Below are 19,554 nucleotides of genomic sequence, written 5' to 3' on the forward strand. Positions count from 1 at the left end.
TAGTGTGTAACTTTTTCATATAAATGAATGACGGTTACATCCAGCCATTGCCAAATGAGTTGACACAAAGTTGATTAAGCCTATCAGCTCCACAAAACTCTCTCTGTATTTCTCAGTATGGCAGCGTTTACAAACTGATTTCATCCTGGACACAGGCACAGGAGCTAAGAAGAATCCCAAGAAGCAACAAAGAAAGTTGTTGATTCTACTGCTGAGAAAAAACCTGGAAGTATAGCAGAATGTATAAAATCCATTATGCGCCGCAATCACCGAAGGCTTAGCTCATGTAGATGCGCCAATGTTGTAATTACTCAGAATTTCTCATGGGGGTGACAGAGGTTAAGCACTTTAGCTTTCAATCAAAATCTACTGTATGTACACTGAAATGTAAAAAAATGCTACGGATACACAAATGACTCATGAGCAATCAAACAGTCATAAATACCACATACAAAGCCCAACTATATTTGAAAAATTAAGACCTAGAAGAGGTCTATCTTGTAGGCCCCTAACCACAAGCCTCCTGTTGGGTGATCTTAAATCTTTGACCCCAGAGAGCTGATAGCAGCAAATTAACTGTGACAAGAGGAAGTAGCTGGGTCTGCAGAAGTGATGTTCATCTATAAAGAGGCTTCCTCTCTTAACATACAGCCTGCAAACTCAAGGTTCTTTTCAAGATACGGTTTTCTTCAATTCATCGTGTGTCTTACAGTATGAATAACTGAGTTTTAAGTAGCGGGCTCGGTATTTCACAGATTCAGGTGATTACTTTTAAGTAATGTATTAGCTAAAATCCATATCCTCATTCATAAATATGTCCTCATTGGTGTAAAATCACCTCTGCCAATAATCTGAATTATCCCCCTGAGCGGAGAATTACAAATATTAATGTTACATTTTGTCCATTGAGCCGTCGTATGGAGGAATCCATATTTTTGGAATGCCATCGGGTGCATTGTTTAGAATTTAGAATTGTTCTTGTCCTTGAAGGCCACTGTAGCTTCTGTTATTATTCAAAAGGGGAGGGGTTACACAGGGAGCGTTGCATTCTAGAACTTTCTAGAACATTCTTGATGATGTCACACATTACACAGTGTCCCTTTAAACCTACAGCATCCTGTTCAAGGATATTTTCATGAACCATTATCTAGTCAACCACAAAACCTCAATTTATTGGCCACATCTTTCTGCAATGACTAAACGCAGTGTGTGTGGTCTTAGACCTGAGCGTTAACACCTTCACCACTCCTTGTACATTCTCTCCATGACAGCCCTGCCTTTCACAAACACTGCTCCTGAATGGCTTCCAAGAAGGAACAGTCAATCCGAGTCAACAAAGCATAAAAAGGAGGGCCTAAAGATTGACTACAATTTAGTAACAAACATATTTGTCTAGTGGAAATGTGGTCAGTGAACCACAGCGAATGCATTATATTGCATGGTGTTACAGTTTTAGGGATTATTGTGATTAACAATTCATCTACTGATTTAGTTTCAAAGATGATAGTTTTGTCTCAAAAAAATAAATGACAGGGAACAGTGAAACAGCCTTTCAGTTTCTGAGAGCTCAGGATGACATAATTGAATCAGCCCAAATATTCAATTCACTGTAATCTAGAAGTAGTAGCAGTACATCTGTACATTAAGGATGCGGGACGGGAACCATCAAATGTTTTGCATTTTTAATTGAAAAATTATGTAAGGCTTTAGTGTGTAACTTCAGTTGCCCCCATGAGGAATTCTGAGGAATTACAACAACAATGTTGGCGCATCTACATGGAGGTAAGCCTTTGGTGATAGTGCATTGATTTTAAACATTCTGCTGTATGTCCAGGTTTTTCCTTAGCAGTAGAATCAACAACTGAAACATTTCTTGGGTGCTTCTTGGGATTTTTCTATGCTAGGCCAGTGTCTGGGGGGGGGGGGGCTTAATCAATAGCTTATAGGCTTATTCAACTGTGAACTCGCAAGTTAATACTTTAAGTTAAGTCTTTATCTTTCAATTAACACATGCTTAGTCACAGAGGGTAACTCATACATGGTAATCAAAATGAGTTATTTGCTAACCCCTCCTACATCTCTAACACACACATGCAGTTGTACATCCTCGCAGTTTTGGGCTTAAGTGTTTTCCTCAAGGACACATGGTGGGCACCGTAGAGGCAATAACAGCCACTAGTTTTACAAATTACACCCTCCTGTCCAGTGACGGGGACCGAACCAGCGACCTCATGGTTACTGGTCGGCCCTCTTTCCTGTACCACCCCAGTAGAAAGGCCCGGTTTGGCGATGGTTTAATGTAACCGAAATGGATTTAAAAGTTACGCACTGTAGCTTTAATAGACAATAATATAAAGTGAACTTTCTGTAAATGGGTTGGAATGTAATTGACTGTGTTGCAGCTCTATAGTATTTTGTTTTCCATAAAATAACACTATTTAATTGTCGACATATTTGAATTTTAAAATATCAACAGCAAAGTTTAATCTCACACATTACCCGTTTTAATACAAGCTTTGGATCAGTGAATAAGTGGCAGCTAAGTCCCTCACTTGCTTTATTGCAACTTCAGCTTGTGAACTTTGACAGTTTGGATCGCAGCCTGAATTTAGGTAGTGCGTAGTTGGTTTGAGCCTGTTAGGCACTTTCAGGGCATGAGAACAGGAGAACATGGCTGCAGTAGGCTTCAACACTCCACCTGCTGGTATAATGCCTCAACACAAAATCAAAACGAATAAAATCAAAACAACTTAAACCGCACTGATGTGAAAACTTCAATAAAAAACGTTACACTGAAACAAGTGCGTTTGTGGAAATGTCATGTTAAAGCACATCAGGGTTTAATACAGAGCGTGATCTAAATATTATGGGGTGTCTAACTGGACTCAAGACTTAGGTCCATAATTCTAAGAAAACGGCATGTGCCTTTTAAAAAATGTTTTATTAGAAACACACTCTGAACTCAAATTGCTGAATAGAGTTTTAGAGGTTGTGTGGCCCCATCTAGTGTTCATAAAAACTAATAACACCCTTAAGAAATGTACTGTCAGCAGACAGCTGTGCATCACTGTTCCATGCCTGTTTCATGGACTAATGCAGTTCATATAATTTGATCAGCTTTGATGAAGCTAGCGATCATTAGAATAAGTATAATACTGTTACATTTCAGACCTCAACGCAGATCCATTACGTTTACACATGTTTGTTATCTGTTTTTTTTAACTGTTATGTCTCTTGGCACCAATTGTCTTTCTTATGTTTTAAATTATCTTGTGTGTTCTTCTAAATACATTTACTTTATATATTGCAGTGTTGTAGGGGGAGCCTGTAATTTAAGAACTCCCTTAACAAGGACTGCACTTGTATTTGTCGTGCATATGATAAATAAAGAAAACTTGAAAATTGAACTTGGTAATTTACTCACATTTGTATTTTTAAGGGGTGAATCTTCTGTTTTTTCAACAAAGGACTCTGAATCACAGTCAGATATCTGTTGGCCAGCGTCCTTTTCAACGTCTTCCTCAGAATCATCCAAATCACTGTCTGTGTCGATGACAGGAAGATCATCTAAAAAGAAAGAAAGAAACAAACTCAAATAATACATGAAAAAAATAATAATAATCATTTGAATCCAAGGTCAATTTATTTGCTTTTTCTTCAGATTGCTCGGCTGTTTTCAAAAGACCAAAGACTCTTAAGTAGGTCACAGGATGACAACTGAGAAAAACTCATAGACCAGCATGCTGTCAGTTAGCTTAGCTTAGCTCAAGGACTGTAAACCAACTAAACCTCAATAATTCCCATAGTATATTGTCTCTGCCTAATGCAAACACATTTTTTTTTTAAAGTTGTTAAATGTGTTATATGCGGGACCATTTTCTTACTCACAGTGACAACAACCCTACCCTGAAGAAATATTCCTATTCATTACCGGTTGAATGTACAGATGAGAGGAAATAAAACCAAATATTGATTAAAGATTTGTTTCGTCAAACAACTGTTCGCAAGGTCCGGAATGCCTTTTCACCTATATGCACCAGTACTCCCGACTCAGCGAGCCACACCAGACTTCATTTACCTTTATCAGTACTGTTGAGCATGCGCAGCGCTCTGGTGTAAGACTGAATGGGAGCCGTGGGTCTTAGTGGTCTCTGAGGACCTTGTTGCTGCTCCTGGGTCTCTTCATCAGACGGTTCACTGTCACTGGAGCTCCACGCAATTTGCACCGTGTCCTCTTTACAGTGGGCGGCGCTGGTCTGCCCTGGGCAAACACAAGAGTGCCCAAGAGGAAAATATCATACTCATGAATGATCAAGAAAAATATGAGAGACATGTCCACATCAACCTAAGCTCTGTGTCCCTTTATTGCCTTTTCCACTGTCCAAACTCAGAACAGAAGAAATTAAGAGTGGGTATTTGTTTAAAATGTAACACCTTACATTTAAACTCATACGCAATGCATTTATTTTTTTATTACAAAATAAGGATCATCTCATACATTGTCAGAACAAAATAGTTAAAACTGGCCAAATTTTGGGTTTAAAATTAAAAAGCATGAGTAAACAAGATTATGTATCTGAAACATTTGATGACAGTTCTCGTTTTTTTTAGGTATGACAAACATATATTATGTAGCATCTGATGTTATAATTAAGTGTGGATATAATACATTATAATGCTTGGTTTATTCTAACAACACAATTGTGGACCAAGAATGACTGTGAAAGCCCATTATGAATATAATATAATAATATATATAAATAAAATATACAAAAAATTACCTGAAGCGGGTGACTTTGCCAACCTTCTTAGTTCAGATAGTTTCCTTCCTGATGAACTGGGGTTCTGCAGCAAAAAACATTATCAAACATCATCAACAGAGTTAGAGAAACAGGGGAATAATAAAGCAAAAAAGTTGTGTGGTGATTTGGTATCAACAATGTAAGGATGCGTCTCATTGGATTTCAGTCAACCTTCATCACTGGAGAGTCCAGGAAACTGTCTCCACACTTCTTCCAGCTCTTGGCGGAAGATACAGATGACAGAGATGGAGGCTCTCTCCCCGCTTTTTTCAAACCATGTTCGACATCATCCGGAAAGAAAACACACTTTATATCCTTCAAGCATCTTCTACGCTAAGAAAAAGGCAAAAGGACTCAGGTCAAAAACTTTATACAAACATAACTATATGAAACAGTCAACTCTTACTCTATTTTCTTTACTTCTCTGGTTGCCAGACAGCTATCTTGACTGTAATTACAAACACTGTATCTGTTTGGAAATCAAATCAGTTCATAACATGTCAAGTTAGATGTGAGACTTTTTAATGCCAAGGCACTAGTACTGAAATTAAAGACACATTTTATAATAACCAAAACTGTTGAGAAACCCGCCTTTCATTTCTTCGAGTATTTATTTGGTCCTTTAAAAAGAGAAAATCTACTCAAATTTTATTTCGGGTTATTCAAAATACACAAATTAAAAGCAAATAATAAGAAAAAAGTTACAGTCCTGATATGCCTTTGTCAGCGATTCCCTTTAAACCCACCAGAGATCTTCTGGGAGAATGGTCGAACACAACATGTGTAGCTTGGAAGGAAATACATAAAATGTTTAAGTTGACAGGCGATCTCTCTGTTTTGAGTTCAATTATTTACATTGGAGATTTTCTTCCCTTAAGACTTGACACAGGATTCAAAAATAGAGCCCACCCTTTTAGAACAGTATTTATTAAAGATTCAAGGTGGAGAACATATGAGGAAACCAATAACCAATGTGTATAGAATCATTGCTTCAATGACAAAAGATAATTCTTGTTATGTGAAGGACAAGTGGATAAGAGAGCTACAGCTCGAAATAAGTGAGGAAGTTTGGTTGGAGATATGTACTCAGGCTCACAAAGTCACGAACGCCAATTTGTGGAAGGAATTTCAATGGAAGATAAATAACTGATTTTTTAGAACACCACAAGTTTTGGCTAAAATTAATCCGAATCAACCCAGTCAATGTTGGAGGGAGTGTGGAGAGACAATGGCTACTCATTCACATATTTGTTGGCAATGCCCATTGTTAGATAACTTTTGGAAATCCGTATTTGCCTATATCAATAAAGTATTGAATGTTGAATTGATAAGAGACCCTCTGGTAGCAATTCTAGGAATTAAACCAGTTGTAATACACAGTAGGAAAAATATGTATTTATTACTGGTTGCAGCAAAGAAAAGAATTACAATAAAATGGCTTAAAAAGGAGTCACCAAACCAAGCTGAATGCCTAACAATTTTAAGAAATATCTACACTATGGAAAAAATGACATATAGGGATCTTTTCATTGAAAGATGGGCACCATTAAACCTGCAGTGTGTAGAATTTTGGGTTTTATTTCCTAGCAGATTTTGTAGAAAGCAATTATAATATCCATAAGTACATTTCATTTAGTGCATAATAGCTGAACAAAATGTTTTGAATTATTATTTTTTCCCTTAGAAAGGGTCTCATATGTCCATATTTCTGCATATTTTGGACCAAAGCCTAGTGCCGCCATCTTGAAAGTGTCATAGTTGGAATGTCATCAGGTGCATTGTTTAAAATTTAGAATTGTTCTTGTCCTTGAAGGCCACTGTAGCTTCTGTTATTATTCGAAAGGGGTGGGGTTACTCAGGGAGCATTGCATTCTAGAACTTTCTTGATGATGTCATATTACACACTGCACCTTTAATGTCTGTGATGGAGGACCGTTAGAACTAGACCCAATTGTATATTCCAGGTGAACTTGTATACAACCCATGTTTTGTTTTAAGTTGATGTTTGTTCTGTTTACATTGTTTATTTTCAATGTTGTTAATTATTTGTTATTTCTTCTTTCTTGTATTTCTGGACATATTCTCCTGTCGACTTGAATAGATACATAAGAGCGTATGAATGTTATGAACCCTTGTAACGGATATTGTTTCTAAGTGAAAGTAATTGCTGTAAAAGGAGATCTGAAGAATATTCAAAATAAAAAAAAAGTATAAAAAAAAGCAAATAATAACAAATGTCACAACGTGACCATATAGAGCATGCCATGCTGATCTTGCTTTGAAGATGCATTTATTTGTAATTATTTTTTTTAAATATAAGTGATAGATTTTGAGTTTATTAATTTAAAAGATTGCTAAAATACTACTTTGCATGTCTTAACACTTTTAAGACCTATGAAAGCTTGATTTGAGACATTTAATACCAATGAATGAATCCATAAGTTCTCTCTTTCAATGCCTCTGTGAGACTCTTTAGAAGCCTTGGACAGATAGCTTTATGGACCTATTATAAAATGTTAGCTCCACTGAGCTGTGGGCGGGTACTAGGCGAACAACATTGTGATGACAAAGCTAACTAGCATGTAGCTTACAGTTAGCTTTAAATGGCTAGCAAGTTAGTCAGCTAGGAAGCAGGTTTCTTACCTTTCTGGAAGACATGGCGACAACATAAAAGTAATTTTAGCCAACTGTTGTAGAATATATGCGTGTCAGCACAACGTTATCAAGTCAAATGTTTTTATTAACATCGTTGTGCAGTTACGGTTTGCCTGTGGTTACTTCCTCTGGAGTTTGGCTGTTGCTCAATGAGGGGTGTGTGTTCGATAAGTCACCGGCGCGGACCGGACGCGGCACTGTGTGCGGGCCCCTCGTTCAAACTATTAATATTTCAATATATTTAAGACAATATTTTGTAGTATAATTGTTTAAGCTGTCTCAGTTTTTCTATTAAATTCATTTAAAACAATCCAAATAGTATGCTGTTCAATCAAACCTGATTATTATATCATTTACTTTACACCACTGTATTTCAAAAGGCTACATTTGACTGATATAACTTATTTTACTGAAATTACTCACTGCAATATTAGTACTTTTACCTAAATAAAAAATATGAGTACATCTACCGGGAATTCCTGATGGTATGAATCAATCTCTGATTATGAAAACAAGTCAATTATCATCTAATGAAGTAAACACATGAACATGTCACCTGCTCCCTTTTCTTAACTGAAGTTGTATGCTGTATGAGAAACTTTCTGACTTCTAAGCTGAAGCAATAAACATCATCAAACCTGAGCTGAGACATATTTTGGCAATACTTACAGTAGATAATTAATTTAGATCTTAAAAATATAAATAAGTATTATTAAGTATAATGTTTATATAAATATGACCAAGGTTTGCTGCTGCTGTTGGAGCGACATGACAACACTCCCATGGACTCAAAATGTAATTTATTACAGCAAATCCATCCGAATCTCAACAACTTTCAAATAGCAGGTTAAACATACAAAAAGCTCACTTAACATACTTGTTTTTTATTAAATATGTAAAAAGCAGATCAGTTATTCACAAATAAAATGCAAAACATGCAACACGTTTTTTGGGGGGAATGCATAATGAGTGGGACATGGAAAAAAACATTTACCATTCATTAATTATTGACAGTACATGTTTACATTCCTTTTTCATTTACACAATAATATGTGACTAAAGCATTATGGTGCACTGCCCAGTTCAATATTAGTGAATGCAATACTAAGAAAGGGGTTTACGATGTACAAACTGGAATATAGCATGGCAAATAACGCAGTGAACCAACTCCCTAAGACTTGTGGTTTAAAAAGAAAAAAATCAAAAGAAAAAACGAAATTAACGGTTGAAATCTGAAAAGACCACAAGTTCCAGCTGAGGTTTAAAACTTAAAATGATGCATCATTGGACTGATCCACGATTTTGTTTCCTCCTCCGTATGTTTATGGCATACAAACTTAACTATCACCAAAGCACCGTGTATGGTATGAATAGCACATTGTTGAGCACACTGATTATCTAAAATCTTACAGTTTGAATGTGTGTGGACAGCTATCAAACAGTCATAAATTGGCATTGTACTACATTTTATTCACAACTCATTGACTGTATTGTCCTCCTTCATGAGGATGCAATGCAGAATCTTGCACTATTTCTATGGCTTAATAATAATAATAAATACGGTGAGGGTGAGGGTCTATGGACAGATTGTCCAATACAGAGTTCAATGTCAGTGCAACATATGGAAGGAGGTTAAATAAGAGCTACTACCAGCCCTTTCAGGGCTTTGCTTATTGCATTCATGTAATTAATATTGTTGATATGCAAAATAAGAACAAAATAAAAGGGAGGGAGGGAAAAAGGACAAAAGCTGGGAAGATAACACTTGCACTGACAGATTACAGTTACCTGTCTAAAAACTTCAGCATTTCATAACATCTACTGTAGGTTTTGAATTGACTTTCCACCCAAACAGTCCTCGGAAAAAAATCTGTGATGGTCTGAGCTTGTCTGGCTGGTGGAGGTCGTCTCCACACACATGCCACAGCAGTTCACCAAAAAGTCACAAAAAACATCAAACAGTAAGAGTAGAAGGATACAAAAAATTAAAAATAAAACCGTGATGGTGCTTTTATTCTGGAGGTTGCTTCAAGTGCTCAGTCTTTGAGAGGACAAATGAGGAAAAAATTTAAATCCTGTAACAGTTCTCACATATTAAAAAAAGAGCGGTGTTTTTCTGCAGTCTACGATGATGGCAGTGTCAGTATTCATCCTGTTCCTCCTGCTGATCCCCTGCTGCCACCTCCTCATGGCCCTGCTGGTCCACCTCCTCTCCGTCACCCTCAGCCAGCTCCGCTCCCTCCTAAGAGAGGGGATGGATGGGTGGGGGCACAGACAGCTTAATAACAGTGCTGCTGACGTATGCTCCGAGGCCCGACACATGTGATTACACACAAAGACTGACATTTATCTTGTTCAACCGCACAATAACTTCCACATGATTTTACCACCAGGAAATTCATACTCCCAACATTTTACTGTATTTACTTCTTCAAAAACATATCTAAGACAACAAAACAAAAAAACAGCCTCCAATTCTCCGGAATCTGTTTCTTGACCAATGTAGGGGTCACGTACTGACCTGTTCCTCCGAGGAGTAAAGGACCTCCATTAGCCGGTCCACAAACGGGGCACTTTCTTCCCCCTGGTCCTGGCACAGCAGTTCCACCTCTCGCAGCTTGCTGAAGTAATAGTCCCTCTCCTTCTCCACTCCTTCCAGTGCCGACTTTAGTGTGTTCACCTACAACAACAAAACATTTAAATTAAATGTTTTATTTATTTAGCATCAACAGTTAAATGCACTAGACGTGGACTTTGGCTACGGACAAAAGGCAACAGATACAATGTCACAAGACAAGACAAGTGCTGATTGTTTTGGGGTAGCGGAAACAAGTTGTGATCACACACCTCTGACACGCCACCTTTGATATGATATGGTAAATTTGTTAGGAATCTGTAGTTTGTTTACACATTAAACAGTTATGGATTTTATTATGGCAGCATTTTCATTCATTTGGAGTCTTGCTTGTGTCCACCTTGTGAATGCAAGTCCAATAGTCCCTCTTTTTGAGCTCTGTCATAACGACGGATATAAACTGCACACATCACATGTAACTAGTGAAGTCCAGAGAACACTGCTCAATTGATTATTCTATGGATTTGAACTCACTCGTTACCTAACCATAGTTTAGATAATCTATTGATCTGTTTAGTTTATCTGTCAACAACCATACATTTGCTTTCACAAATGTTAGTCAACAAAGCTAGCAAAGTCAAAGCAGACTTAAATGCACTGCAGGCACAGGTTTCAGAATGATAGTTAAATCTGAAGTCCAATCGTCAGAATTGAGATTTTTATAAACATACCTCCTCGGTGAGATGTGTGACCTGTGCTTCCAGTTCTTTCTCTCCTTTGGCAGGAGTTGGTGTTGATGTGGGGATCCTTTTGGCTGACGAGGGTCTGGATGTCGGTGTCAAGGACTTGGGGGTCACAGCGCTTGCCCTCGATGCTCCTATTAGCAGACAAAGGGTTTGACCGGGTACCACAGGCCTGTTACACTTGAATAGCATGAAGACATATTTTGCCGTGGACCGATGCTTACCTGCAGTAGGGGAGCTGGCTGCATGGTGGGACTTCTTTGGCAGGTTAAAGATCTGCTCACCAGGGTCAGGCGGGGGAATGGCATCCTGACCCTGTCTGGCTGCAACTGGGTCATACTCCTTACCGTCGTAATTGGCGTCAAAGAACTTCTTAAACCACTGGATGAAATCGAGATTGTCCTGAAATCGGCCCTTGACCAGTTTCTCCACAGGAATTATCTGAATCAAGGAAGATGAAAAGGAAAAGGTGATCACAATATGAACTGATGCAGTTTCCTTAAAGCACCTACACTACGGACAGAAAAATAGAAAACCTGAACAAGAATAAATGAATGTGTAAGCAAACTCACCTTATCCACATTCATCCTTTTGAAGGATGCCTGCAGCAGTTTGAAATTGTGAATGTATTCGTGCTCCAACTTGGCTTGGAACTTGACCTTCTTAAGACTGATGCAACCAGGGAAGAGCAGATCCATAAACTGGCAGTAGGCAGCACCTGAACATTTCATTAAAAATGTAAGTGCATAATATATTTGCTCAAGAATATGTAGTAGATTACAACAAATGACAGAAAAGTGACTCAAAGTATACCCTAGGCTGTAGAATTTATCTTGGCAAATAAGTCCACAGGAACAAACTTTTTTTTAAGGCCATAGAGCCTTTTTTACATGCCTATCATTGACCTTGTTTCCTTAAAAAGAAAACTATTAATGCACATTCTCGGTTACATGGCTAATATTAACTGTAGCAGCTCAACCTGGCAGTTGGGGAGCGTTAAATAAAGCTCCCTTAAAACCCAAGTAAGGAGAACAGAGGGACTAATCTACATCTAACAAGCAGCCTAAACCTTAGGAAGGGGAGGGGTGATTTTGTAGGCAGAGAGTGATTGAAATTGGATTACTTGGTCAAAGCAGAAGAACACGGCTGACTACAAGTTTATTTATAGCCGGCTCTCTGCCAGGGAGAGGTGGACAAGTTTCCACAGGTTGCTTCAACTGCCAGCTTACACAAAAAAAAATATTTTAACCCTTTTCAGGCAAAACTGAAAACGGCATTGTTTTCATTTCATTATTTTATGTCACCTGAGGAAAGCTGCTCCACTTTTGTATAGTTGAGGCAGAACATATCGTTAACCCAGGCAGTGATGTCATGCCTGCTCATAGTCTCCTGGGTTATTGAGGTAGAATATACGTTGACCGCCATCCCCCAACTGCAAGAGAAAAACAACAACACTTAAAAAACAAAAGCAATGCATCTAGAAGAAAAATTGCTGTGTAGTTTTTCCCCCCCTCACAAATACATACTTTTCAAATGAACAGATTTCAAAATGTTGGCAAATAAATATATCAGCCTTTTGCTGTGTATCTTAGCACTTAAACCCCAATACAAGACACATAGGATTTGGAACTGTGTTCTTTGAAAGACCAATTCAACAAGGCCTTTAATCAAAAAACAAATAGCAAATCAGGTCAATACGTCGACAAATTAATGATTGATATAATCTTTAGTATTTATCCACTCCGCAAGACTGACCTGCAAATAAGTACACAATTCAGAACTGCACCAGTGTTAGCAATAGTATGCTATCCATTCTCTACAATACCATGAAAGTACCCCATCTTCTTCAAGTGTGCCCCACTGAGTAGAGTGTAAATCCTGCCATAGGTCAGGTCAGGCAAACAATTACACTAAGTAATCAAAGCTCCAGATAATAACACAATTTACACTAACGACTTACACGCCATGATCACAAGAAGTGTAACAGTGAGTTTGTTGTGTTTGCTAACTTTGGCAACAGCTGCAACATTTTCAGTCCATTCAAATACATTTAGCCATAAGTCTTCTTTGATAGTGAGTTAGGACAACATTTACAGAGCATGGTGGTGCTATATCATTATCTTTGTTGCAGCAGGCCTTGGGGATGCTATGATTGGATTTTACCAGGATGGTAAATAGAAAGTCGTAGCAAAATTGTATGAGAAAGATGCTGCAATTTTACCTGCTTGCCCCGGGGGGTACCTGCCCCACTTGCATTAGGGATATTCAGGTCTATATATAGAGCATAGAATACCACCACGCACCACGTGATAAAAAGTTCATCAGGGAAGTCAAACTTTGATCCTTAAACTACAGATTAAGCAAGTTACACAGCATGGCCACAACACAATGAATCAATGCCTAACATTTCCGTTATTAACCCTTAACTCTCCAGTGTTTCTGACAGAATGAGCATACCTGAACATCCAGGCCAAGTCATCACAAAAAAAATTCCAGAAACATATTTTACCAGATATTAGCAATGTTATCAATCGTGCAGAAAAAAACATTTTTTATTCTAAGCGACTTTGAGTTTGTCGAAAAGCCCTATAGGTATGTCTATTAATATTTATCAGTTCTTGTCAACATGCATCCTTTTTAACTGCAATGCAAAAAAAAATGTCCAATGAATACATTATAAGGTCTGTATATTATTAGCATGTATAGTTTACTACCCAGTAATAATCATCATATATCAAGTGTGAAACCCTGTTCAATTACACTGCTGCTTAACCATTTCAGCTTACTATAGCCTACTGACAGAGCTCAGCTGTATTAAAAGACCCCCTGTGTGTATGGCAGCGACTGTTATAATATTAAATCAGGCTAAATCACCATCACTGTCAAACTAGCCTACACCAGGGTATGCAGGATAAAAAATAATGATTCAGCGTTTAAATTGGAGGCTAGGAGCAGAGCCTCGGGAATGACTGATTCTCTGGGAAGGAAGGAAGGAAAACTTGGCCAGCCGATCTCATGTCAACAAAGCGGATGTATGAGCTGCTAGCATGCTTTGTTAGCCGGGCAGGGCCGGGCTGATGCCTGGATTCATATATGGGGAGGAGGAGGGGGGACGGGCTCGCGCAGCGGCTCGTGAGGGGGTTCACACATAAAAATGTCACTCCAAGAAGCACATCGCTGTGATATAAGGGAATTAGTATGTAGCTGCATAGTGTAATGTCACGATGGAGGAATATTCGAGCAGCAGCGGCAACAGGGGCGTATGTGTTTTCCTGTCATTTGACAAGCCGGACGGACCGTTTTCGATCCATTCCTCCAAAAATCTCTGCGTGTGCCACTGCGCACCAGAACACTCAATATTAAACTGCTGCAAGTGATGATTTGAAAATGATTTTTTTATTTTTTTTTGGAGGCTAGGTAGGCCTGCATGACAACAGATGAGGAAGGGTTTAAGCTAACTTGAGAGCGATTTACGCCATAGTCACGGAAAGCTAACATGACAGGAGACTACAGGAGGGGAGAGGAGCGAGAGAGAGGGAGAGAAAAAAAAATTGCGGATGGGTGCAAAGCAAAAACCAACACACGACGAGGAGGAGGACCAGGCCAGAATGCAGGTTTCGGTCTGCAGCAGTGTCTTGTCCTATATTATAGGCTATATTTTGTGTCTTACATCAAATCAAATGCGACGTTACACTGATTTACCTGTAGGCGCGCTCTCCTCGCACTGTATTTTTCCTGTAAGGAATGATGTTGGTTCCGTTGTCCGGGACGATGTCGTTGTTATTCTCTCCATTTGGGGAAAGGGCTTGGGTGGGACCGGGCATTTGGGTCTCTAAAATGTGGAACAGATACTCTGTTCTCTGTCTGGCCGAGTGGGAAACAAAACAAAACAAACAGGAGCGATGCAATGAAAGAGTCGCACCTCCGGGGATCCTTCCTTCTGTCTGCTTATTCTTCACAAATCTCTGCCCTAATGACGTTGCTGCACCCTGCATCACGTGACCGATGGGGTTGGCTGCCTGTTCCTTATGGTGGGCTATTTATTTCAGTACACCAAAATACATTGATTAAAACAAGCATTATCACCGGACTGATCGATGCTTCTCGCTTTTCAAATGCAGAACAACTTTGACGAGCACAATCATCAAATGCTCCGAGACAAAACTCAATATAAACCGGAGAGGATGGATCTGATTTAGCCTACTGCATAAAAAAAAAAAAAAAAGCAGCCCACCTACTTTCACCTTCAAATCACTTAGAATGATTATTAGATTATTTCTTGGCGCTACAGCAGCCAACAGATGTGGCTCAAACCTATGGCTCAAACATAGAAAAAGCAGACAGAGTAAAAATAATAGATAGAGGAAAGCAGTGGGAAGTATGGCAACAGATAAGGAATGTTTTGATTACTTACCAACACCATATAGTAATCAAATCAATAAAAGTATTTCCATTCATCTACTCGAACTATATTGTCACCTAAATATTTATAGGGATGCAACTATTATAGTTGCATAGAGCGACTGTGGTTAGTAGTCCATTATGTCAATCAACAGGATCTTCCTCAGCAACAATCTTTCTGATAATCTATAGTGTATTATTTATTACTGCCATGTACATTAAAGAAAATATTATAATCCATACAATATATTTCAGTTTTTTGTAAATGTCAAGATATAGTGAAAAATGCACATTACTAAGTTTCCAAAAGCTCAAGGTGACGTCATCTGATGTCTGACCAATAGACCCCAAATCCATTTTATTGACCATCATGGAAAAATCAACATATAATCATGTTTGAGAAGCTGGAAATAGAAAATATTTAGCATTTTTGCTTGATAGGTAGGAGGGTACCAATATAATGTATCTGGCCATTTTTTAAATTCAGTACACATGGTGTTTGAAATATGAACAATGAAGGACTGACTGTGGTTTCTAAGCTGTGTCCATGTTGGTGTAACCACATTAGTTGTTTTTATGCTTTTAAAACACCGCTTTTGTTTTTTTTGTTGTATATTCTGCTACAAAGTTTTTAATTTTTTTTTACAAATTGAGAGGCCAACAATGTATCGAAATGTCCCATTACTCTTTACATTGATAATTTCAAAATATCTGAGAGTCAGCAGCAAGGCCAATTCAGTCCAACCTTATATGAACATGGTTAGTGATCAATCATAAGCTACTGTATGTGGACTATTAGGGTCAACTATTTAACAGGCTTGATGGAAAACTGACACATCTCTAAGACAGCACCGCAGGCAAACATAACAGTGCTCTGATGTTTTATGCAGGAATTTTATGAAAGAAGTATGTTCACAGCCCTTAATAATATTTAAATTTACACCCCCTCCCCTCCCCCCCAGCCGTGTTTGTTAATAATGAATGTTTCCTAATGACCTGCCTGGTTAAATAAAAAAGTTCAATTTCATTGCAGTCAGGATGCTGACGCTGTGGCAGCAAAAGGCTCAGGGCATAAAGCACAGATGATTGTAGTACTGCTGCCCTTGCTTTTTTTCCTGTTGTTTTACTCATACTGCCAAATACTTATTCCCTTTCTTTGAGAGAATCCTGTGGCGGTCCTTCGTGTTTAAAACAAATTCTAAAAACAGACAATCAAAAGATGCAGGTAGAGATTTTGAGATCAATACAAGAATCCATCAAGCTCCACCATCAGTCCAGAGTTCAACTCACTTATTGAGTTAATAATAATCTTTCAAGCTGTCCTTCAATGCTTTTAAACATTTAGTTAAGGATATCAAATAGTCTCACAACTCTTGGAAGCTCATGTGTTCACTTAAAACAGTTCCTCTGGTGCCACCATGAGGCCAAAGTTGAGGTCATTCTTTGTCTTCAATGTACAGTATGTACCAAAACACAGATAGCCTGTAGGACTAACTCTTTTATTTTGATCTCTGATAAATCTGATAAATGTATAAATCAATTAATGTCATATCATCTTGTTGTGAGTAATCCAATTTTCACTACACTAAGACCATCTTGTTATCCAAAAGGATTTTCATTCTCCACATGTAAAGTTGCTGTCTCTCAAATTAATTGGTGCAGGGATTTGTGCAAAGCCTTGCTTTGAAAACATTACGTCACTTATAAAAATGTGTGTTTCTCTGTAGAATTGTGACCATAATTTGCATAATCACTCTCATTCATTCAGCTTAAACTAATCACATTGGCGGTTTTAAAAGTCACATGTCAGCAAAGTAAGTTGGACTTACTGTATGTGCCAGTGCCACGGATTTCACATTTGACTTCTCTGACTGCAATCATTCACCCCTGTACTGAAATGTGCAGAAATGTTTTTAGAATATTTGAAAATATATTAGAAATAAATCAAGACAGTGTTGGCTTTACAGCAGCATATCCATCTCTTGTGTAAGCAGAAATATCCAAGATCCCCTTCCTTTAACTGGGTCAAAAGCACTCTTTGGATTTTACACAAACTCCTGCAAATCCAAACACAAGGCACAACCCAAGGGCTAATCTCATTAACTTTGGACACGATGAAATGACGCCTCGCCACGAAGAATCAAAAGCATGCAGTGCTACGTTGCTATAGTATTACGTTTACTACAGTAATGCTAAAGGCGCTTCCAGACTGGAAAGTGACAACTACAACGGATCCTTTCATCACAATCACACACCATCAGCTCTATGCTGTACTTGTTCTCATGGGCAGCCACTGATATCGCCAAGCCGTCATTGAAAAGAACTCTACACTTCCCAGTCTGACGGGCCTCAAAGTCACTCACCACAGAGGCCATAACAAGATAAACAGATGCCCTAAGACTTGTTTTTGCTATCGCCTTCCCCTGTAGGAGGGTCGTCCTCCTTGGCTTGCATTAAAACATATATTTTTTTTTTATATTTCAACACAGAATGAATGTCAATGTGTTATCTGAAGACTGAAAATATCGCAGTGTTGTAGATTATGGTATCACTGAGATAATGAATAACATACATTCTAAGTCCAGTTAGTATTGACTATGAAGGTGATATAAAATGCCAAACATGATATAATGGCCGCATTATACTACAGCAGGAGGAAGGATTATACAGCTGTGAAAAGTACTCTACAAGGAAATGGAATGTGCACTTAAACATACTTGACTGCCCAACACATTTCCAGAAGGCTTTGTTGCAGTGAAAGTTTACACAGAGTCAGGGTTCAACATTTTTGTCAGACAACGCTCTCTGAAATAAAATAGGCTGCCGTGTTTACTTTTTGGTTGTTGTTTTTTCTCATTTACACAGTGGTAATGTCTGTTGAGCTATACAATGCAGGAGGCCTTCAGCAGTAAAGGGAGAAAAAAGAAGAAAAAAAGTCAGCAGCACTGTGTGCCAAATCTAGTATTTAATAATTAATTTCAGGGAAACGTTGACCTAAATGCATACACACATCACAAAGGTTGTGTTTTGAATTTTAAGTGTGATGTAGCAGGCTTCTTTGTCGATATTGAGAGTGGTGGGTGACTGGGTTCGGGCAGCTAGATGGTATAATCAAGTGGGCAACAGTCTAGAAACACAGCATAATGCAAGTAAGATTGGTTACAACAGCAATAGCTTTGTTAAGATTTTATGGTCATGTCGCTTGCTTACAATTTTGTGAGGGTGGGGTTAACATGTTGGTAATGCACAGCTGCAGGACGGTGCCTCCCAGTCTCTGTCAGGCTGATGTATGTTAGGCTATTGAATAATTGGGCCTAAGTGCTTTACTGTCTCCATTCATACATCTCACCAAGCTTTATCTGCTTGCATGGGTCTTCAAGTGGGTGGGTGAGGGGTGGCAGCTCCACCCTACAGATCCAGCCCTCAACATCAAAAAAAGAAAAGAAATAGCCCCAATGGAGGTCTCCATTGCCACGAATTGCAGGTAGGACAGGTTTAAGTGTATGCTTAAAGCTGTTGATGTTTCAAGAAAAGAAAATGTTTGTTTTTTACATGGGAAGGGGGTGTGCACAGGTCGCTTTGAGGAAGGGACCTCAAGCCTAACCGAAGCCAGGACCGAAGAGTAGGGAGCACTGATCTCTCATACTTTAACATGGGTATCTGAAGCCGTTTCTATGAATAATCTCTAAACCAGGTCTAGAGAAGCAAAGTTGTAATTTGCACTTTGAAAAAAGGGGCAATTTTGCACCCAAGACAAAAGCCCGAGGATGATCATGGTCCCATTGGTCCCCTCATCCCGACTCCGCTCTTCTGGCCAATAATTATAGGCTCAACTGTCGCTGGTTATGGAGGTAAAAAGGTAAAACACGTCTCAGATTTTGAACGCACCTTGTCAACCGGCGAGCAGCTACATCTGGTGAACTCGGCTCTGAATGACAGTTGACAGAAACAACGACTGATAGGTTAAGGCAAAGCTGTTATAAATACTGTCAAACGCCAAAGGAAAATGTAAGTGTTTCACCGTGCAGGCTGTTACTTTCAGTGGCCGCAGTTAGTCTTGTTTCCGGTAAGCTAATTTTCTTCCTGCCAACACTTTGTTAGAAATAGTGACAGCCGACATATGCTGCCTGACCCGGGCAACATCACCGAACGAGAGCGAGCTGCCTCCGCGCCACGCACGTCAAAGATCCGGGGCGGGTTTATTTTGTATTGTCTTCTAACATTTACACACCATTTTGTAGGTTTCAAGTCAAACTACACCTTGGAATTGTTCTGCAAATGAAATGAGACTCACCAGTGAACTCCGAACCGCGCAGGTTACAAGGTGTTAAAAATGTGCTGTTTTCCGGCTGAGTCACCCCACCCTCGAACGCCCCTT

The 19,554-nt window shown here is 38.8% G+C and overlaps 2 protein-coding genes across 4 annotated transcripts in view; both read right to left on the reverse strand.

The window, feature by feature from the left end:
• The window catches only part of spidr (scaffold protein involved in DNA repair), a 35,730-nt gene extending 28,147 nt beyond the window's left edge, over positions 1–7,583 (reverse strand). The window contains exons 1-5 of one of the 2 annotated variants that reach the window (XM_080034838.1): positions 7,446–7,583; positions 4,974–5,135; positions 4,782–4,845; positions 4,079–4,261; positions 3,425–3,567 (exon numbers count right to left, since the gene is read on the reverse strand). In XM_080034838.1, the coding sequence (XP_079890964.1) occupies positions 3,425–3,567; positions 4,079–4,261; positions 4,782–4,845; positions 4,974–5,135; positions 7,446–7,460 (567 nt within the window). In that variant the 5' untranslated portion in view covers positions 7,461–7,583. The remainder of the gene's footprint in view (positions 1–3,424; positions 3,568–4,078; positions 4,262–4,781; positions 4,846–4,973; positions 5,136–7,445) is intronic. The other variant, XM_080034837.1, reaches the window with a different exon arrangement.
• A 659-nt stretch (positions 7,584–8,242) lies between these two features.
• On the reverse strand, positions 8,243–19,511 carry mapre2 (microtubule-associated protein, RP/EB family, member 2). 2 transcript variants are annotated; one of them, XM_080033802.1, is made up of 7 exons: positions 19,471–19,511; positions 12,080–12,207; positions 11,348–11,493; positions 11,000–11,216; positions 10,764–10,909; positions 9,979–10,137; positions 8,243–9,699 (listed from the first exon to the last, which is right to left on the reverse strand). In XM_080033802.1, exons 2-7 carry the CDS (start codon positions 12,198–12,200, stop codon positions 9,598–9,600), a joined length of 891 nt encoding a protein of 296 aa, XP_079889928.1. In that variant the 5' UTR covers positions 12,201–12,207; positions 19,471–19,511; the 3' UTR covers positions 8,243–9,597. The 2 variants fall into 2 exon arrangements, with proteins under 2 accessions (XP_079889928.1, XP_079889927.1); XM_080033801.1 differs by lacking the exon at positions 19,471–19,511 and adding an exon at positions 14,478–14,733.
• Between the last annotated feature and the right edge of the window lie 43 nt (positions 19,512–19,554).

The sequence above is a fragment of the Ammodytes marinus genome, assembly GCF_949987685.1.
Source record: "Ammodytes marinus genome assembly, chromosome: 9".
Lineage (NCBI taxonomy): Eukaryota > Metazoa > Chordata > Actinopteri > Uranoscopiformes > Ammodytidae > Ammodytes > Ammodytes marinus.

Bases quoted from the DNA above. Each gene is read 5' to 3' on its own strand.
- mapre2 (XM_080033801.1), bottom strand. From the start codon at position 14,599: ATGCCCGGTCCCACCCAAGCCCTTTCCCCAAATGGAGAGAATAACAAC. The intron at 12,208-14,477 runs GTAAATCAGTGT...TTTCTCTTGCAG, and splicing joins CGAGGAGAGCGCGCCTACAG to TTGGGGGATGGCGGTCAACG. The intron at 10,138-10,763 runs GTATGTTTATAA...TTGTTGTTGTAG, and splicing joins TCACACATCTCACCGAGGAG to GTGAACACACTAAAGTCGGC.